This window comes from Aplysia californica, unplaced genomic scaffold (assembly GCF_000002075.1).
Source record: "Aplysia californica isolate F4 #8 unplaced genomic scaffold, AplCal3.0 scaffold00112, whole genome shotgun sequence".
In the NCBI taxonomy this organism is placed as follows: Eukaryota; Metazoa; Mollusca; class Gastropoda; order Aplysiida; family Aplysiidae; genus Aplysia; species Aplysia californica.
Window position 1 is genome coordinate 1,311,595 of NW_004797382.1, and position 5,624 is coordinate 1,317,218.

The 5,624-nt window shown below is 40.3% G+C and overlaps 1 protein-coding gene across 5 annotated transcripts in view; it reads left to right on the top strand.

Moving 5' to 3' along the window:
* The window catches only part of LOC101863575 (large neutral amino acids transporter small subunit 1), a 54,543-nt gene that overhangs the window by 41,245 nt on the left and 7,674 nt on the right, over positions 1-5,624 (top strand). For all 5 annotated transcript variants that reach the window (XM_005095723.3, XM_005095724.3, XM_035969081.1 and 2 more), the window contains exons 4-7: positions 310-409; positions 2,759-2,803; positions 3,387-3,510; positions 4,834-4,937. In XM_005095723.3, coding sequence (XP_005095780.1) covers positions 310-409; positions 2,759-2,803; positions 3,387-3,510; positions 4,834-4,937 — 373 coding nt within the window. The remainder of the gene's footprint in view (positions 1-309; positions 410-2,758; positions 2,804-3,386; positions 3,511-4,833; positions 4,938-5,624) is intronic.

Genomic DNA, 5,624 nt, shown 5'->3' on the forward strand with positions numbered 1-5,624 from the left:
TATATATTTTTAAAGAAATTAATTCTGATTTATTTGTTGGTGGTTGGCGGGTGCTCTGGTGTAGTGTGGTTTGCTTCTTCTTTCCTATCAATCATTTATCTATCGTCTTTATCTCCTTTCCTTCTTTTTTATGTTTGTTACTCTCTTGTAACACCTCTGATCTTTGGTTCTTATATGACCTTATTGTGTTGCGAGTGCCGTAAAACTCTTACTAAAACTAAAATGTGTTTGTTTGTTTGTTCCTTTGTTTGTTTGTTTATTTTTTAAATTTATCTATTTGTTTATTTATTGTCACCTTATTTGTTTCAGGCGATGGTGAAAGCTTTCAGAACAGTTTTGAAGACAGTGACTTCAGTGCCGGGGCCATCGCTCTTTCTTTCTACTCAGGATTCTGGGCCTACAGCGGCTGGTGAGTTGGTGGGTGGCGGGTGCTCTGCTGGGGTTTTTGCTCCTTCTTTCCCATCAAACATCTATCGTCCTTATCTCTTCTCCTTCTTTTCTTTGTACGATGCTCTCTTGTCACACCTCTAATCTTCTTCTGCACTATATCCCCAGTTTGAGTTGCAAGTGCTGTGGGCGATTGGTGGGTGCTCTCCTCTGGTGTGGTTTGCTCCTTCTTTCCCATTAAACATCTATGCCCGGTTGTCCTTATCTCTCCTCCTTCTTTTCTTTCTTTTATGCTCCCTCATAACAGCTCTAGTCTTGGGCACTTAAATGATTATATTATGATCAAGGTATGTTGCAAATGCCGTGAAAATTACTAAAACTCAAAACAAAACTAAGCTGCTTTTCCCACAATGTTAAATGACCGTTATTGTGTTCAGTTCATATCTTGGTCTTTTACTTTAAAAAAAAAAAAAAAAGAAAGAAGAGCCTTCATACTCATAAAAGTGGTGATAGATATTTATAGGTGATGTTTATGATTGTTGTTGAACAATCTTGCTCCATGAATAATACAACAGGGGCACCTGCCACACGTATGATAATTGATGGTCCAAGTAATACGGTAAAAATATAGGCACCTTTCACATCATAAATGTGACGCATATGGGGCTGTTTAGCAGTAAAGCAGTAAAACCTTTTTACATCATAGATGTTCCAGATGGTGTCTCTGCCAATGTTAGTGGCATAGAACAATAAGCCTTTTTTGTTATTTTGCAAAATTTTGCTGAGAGTACCGATGGAAAGAATGAGGAAAGGTTTGAGACTAAAGATACTTAAAAACTCAACTTGGCTTTGTTCCTGACAAAGGAATCACAATGCTTTTTTCAGTGTAGCAAAGTTAATGGGCAGGTGAATTGAACCACAGATAGATCTGTTTTGATGCTTCATTGATTATTCAAAGACTTTTGATAAAGTCAGACATTATGAATCATTTAAGGCATGGAAGAGCTAGATAGATGGAAATGATGCAAGAATTAAATTACCTAAGATGGTGCCAGTAAACTTGAAGCGACAGAAATGTGGTTTTTGAGGAAACTTGAGAATTTCATGGAAGGAAAAGAAATCAAAGCTAAAAGAGGCCCAAGTACTATCAAGTGGACAGCTCCCTAATGTGAGAAGTTAGGAAGAGACAAGTGCAGTTTGGGACATTTGAATAGGCATGTCTTGAACATCTTTCTCTCACTGGAAAAATATATATTGCAAAAGAAGCAGAGATAGGCTGAGAACAATTCACCAAAAGATTTTAGACTGATGGGGGACAAGAGAAAAATGGAGAATATGGTAGGGTTTTAAAAAATGTTTTTTTTAGAGCACTGGGGAGAGAAATAAGAGATGAACTAAGGTCACGAATATCTGGTTCAGATCTGGGACTCTGTGATGGTGATGGTGTCTGTACCAAAACAGCTTTGTACGTATGTCAAGGAGGAGCCTTAGCTTAAAAAGCTTAGAAAGTTAAACAAATTGACAGTTTGTTTTTAGGTTTTTTCTTGTGTGTGTGTGTAAAATGGCATTTATTAAATCGTCTCTAAGGATCATAAGTTTAAGAAACACTTGGGACAATGGCCGCTGAGAAATTAAACAAAATTGACTGGTTCAAGCCCTCATCACAGAAGGCTAATGATAATCAGGACATTTGAGAGCGTGAAACTGTCTCCTAGCCATTTTGAATCTGTGGAATTTGCTGCATCGGGGTTTGTTCAACACAAGGCTGTTGGTAGGTGTGGTTGAGGGGGCAGGATGTCCTTGTCTAGCCTGCGTCAGGGAACACAGGGTGCTCAGAACAAATACCTGTCTGCTTCACTTTGTTAATTATGCATGCACAACGCTTTTTTGTGATTAAAAAAAAAAAATTTAAGAAAGGGGATCTGATCAGGTTCCTGAGTGGGGAGAAATTTTTATTGAGTAGCTGGGTCTTTTTTCTGGGATGTTGTGTCCCCCTCAGCCTGTGTTGGCCTTGACAGGCTGGGTTGGAAGCTTACCTTCTGAACAATCGAAATTGTGTCGATGGGGGCATGAAAACACTCGAAATTTTTTTTTTTCCCCGAGGGGGGCAGGGATTATTGGATCTATAATGTGGATTAAGTAAATGGCATGCAGCTTATTCATTTCATTGTTGAAATTGTTGGGAGCACCCCCGCTGCGAGAGTGGAATTATTTTGTTAATGTACAGGCAATTATTTTATCTCATCTAAACACACATACGCGCACGTATACACACCCAATCTGTCATTCTTAAGAAAATATCCCGCCAAAAATGTATGTTTGAAAGTTTGTTCCGAGTCAACAACGACCTTTTCTCATGTCTCTTTCACAGGAGCTACCTGAACTTTTTGACTGAAGAGTTGGTGAATCCAAACAGGTAAGGAAGGAATCATATGGGAGGGGGGGGGGGGGGGGGGGGGGGGGGTGGTAACTTTGATCTGTCTTAATTGTCTGTTTGCTTTTCTGTTTAGTGCCTTCCTTTTTGTCAGTTACTTATGTGTTGTGTGGTGGTGGAGGGGGTGGGGGGTGTTGGAATCGTTGAAATAATGAAATCAAAGAAATTGATATCTTTGCACTCTTTGGTTTATTTTTATCAATGTTCTTAAACTTCTCTTACCTCAAAATTAAAAACAACCTTCCTTCTTTCCTGTCAAAGATCTATCGTCCTTCTCTCCCTTCCTTCTTTGTTGTGTTTTTTGCTCTCTTGTAACACCTCTAATCTTCGGCACTTATATGACCTTACTGTGTTGCAGGTGCCGTAAAACTCTTACAAAAAAAATGTCTTTCCTATCAAACATCTATCATCCTTTTCTCCCTTCCTTCTTTTTTTTGGTGTTTGCTACTCTCTTGTAACACCTCTAATCTTCGACACTTATATGACCTTATTGTGTTCAAGTGTCATAAAGTCTTACTAAAACTAAATCCAACCCAAACTTTCTTCTTTCCCTCTCTCCCTTTAGGAATCTCCCCCTAGCCATCATGATCTCCATGGGTGTTGTGATCGGCGTCTACCTGGTGACCAACATCGCCTACCTGGCTGTGCTCACGCCCGCTCAGATGGTGAAGTCGACTGCCGTCGCTGTGGTAAGACCATCCTTGGGGTTTTTGCAGCTTCTTCTTTCCTAATCCTTACTATTGTCATTTTCCTCTACTTCTTTTGTATGTTTGTCACACTCTTGTGACCCGCTATTTCCGGGATGCCTTGATAGTCGAAGCAGACCTTGTGCTGTTGAAGCTAGAAAGGTGAGCAGAGTAAGTTTGATTCCCTGTAAGGACTTTTCTGTTGACACTCACCCCTTGGCGCTCATATGACCTTATGCAGTTGCGAGCGCCGTAAAACCCTCTACTATTAAATTGAATTTAATCTTTGGCACTTAGGTGACCGTGATATGTTTGAGAGTTTTAACAAGTGCTGTGAAACTTTTGCTTGAACTAAAAACTGACTATCTTATTTATTTCTACATGGTTTCTGTTTTACTGTCTTAGAATCATGCTTGTCTGCTTTTCGTTACCACCCTGTTTGAACGAATTTCTGCTTCCAACTCAAAACGCGGTGTATCTGACGCATGTGGTTAGAGGGTTGGAGGGTGTTATGTGTATGCTCCTCGGATGTGTCTCTCTGCCTGTCTCGCCCTCTACCAGCACTAAATGATGGCTATTGTGCTTATGTTTGAGAAAAGCATCTAATGTGATGCGTTGTGTTATTGTCAGCACTTTATTTTTCTCTTCAAAATGAAATTGTTTCATTTACACTAGTAGTATGCAATTTAAATTCTATGTATATCTACATATTTTTACTGTTCCCGTACAGCCACAAAAATTTGCCCACATGGACAATAAATTGTTATCTTATCTCATCTAAATCTTCCACATTTTATGTGGCCTATTTCCAGGCTTGCCAACTGTCCCTAATTTCCCAGGACTGTCCTGTATTTGGCGGTTGGGGAATTTGAGAGGACATTTTTACTATACTACATCAAAATTCTATCCCGCTGAATGTTATTTTTGTTGGTTGTTGTTTAAATGTCGTAACACTGGGTGTTCATGACAGAATTTCGAAAAGATTGACCAGCTGTGAATTTGTGTTGCAAGTGGTGTAAAACTTGTACTGAAACTATTTTTTTAAAGCCAAAAAAGTGGCAGGTTGGCAGGTGCTCTGGTGTGGCGCCTTTCCTGTCAAACGTCTATCGTTCTTATCTCTCCTCCCTCTTTTTTGTGTTTGTTACTCTCTTGTAACACCTCGGCACTTGCAACAAGTGCCGTAAACACACTTACTAAAACTAAAAACTAAAAGATTTTGAAAAGATTGGCCGCCGTGTATTTGTGTTGCAAGTGCCGTAAAACTTGTACTGAAACTTTTTTTTGTAAAGCGAAATAACCATGACCTTTCTTCTATTCTGTTCCCAGACATTCGCTGAGCAGACAATGGGCGTGATGCAGTGGTTGATGCCCATCCTCATCGCTATCTCTGTGTGTGGGACCATGAACGGCACAGCTCTCTCCATGTCCAGGTGAGGCGTGGTGTGCTGTGGGTGGTTGGCGGGTGCTCTAGTGTGGTGCACACTCCTTTTTTTCCTGTCAAACATCTTATATTCGGCATTTACATAATCTAATTGTGTTACAACTGGTGTAAAACTTCTCCTAACACAAAGTACACACGAACATACTCTTTGTTTATGTTTGCCAGAAAAAACCCAGCCTTGTGGTAACAATTGGCAATGCAGGGCGGATGGGTTGTGTTGTATAGTAGAGTAGAGAGATTGTCTGACAGAGCAGATTGTCTAGCGGAATGGAGCAAGTCCTGTGTGTGATAGCTGTCAGTGATGTTTGGCATACGCCTGCCCTGGGTCAATTGACCTGCCTTGTTCTTGCTGCATCATCCTCACCAAGTTCCCACGCCGTGGTAGGAGGGTGCCACTGGTTTGTCCCACTTCTTTTCTTTCCCTCTGTAGTTTTCTGTCCGTCCATCTGTCTGTTTCCCACCCAGTGCTAAATGACTGCTATCATGTCTGTGTACTTCTCTTTCCTCCAACTCACATTCACATGCTGTGGGCAGGACCCAGAACTGGCTGGGGGGTTTTGTTTTGTTTATTTTTTTCCTAACTGTCACTGCATGGTGATCTGCGCAGCTGTAGTGCTAGTGGAGTTGGAAGTTTTATTTTATTTTTATTTTCTTAATTTAAAAAAAAAAAAAATTG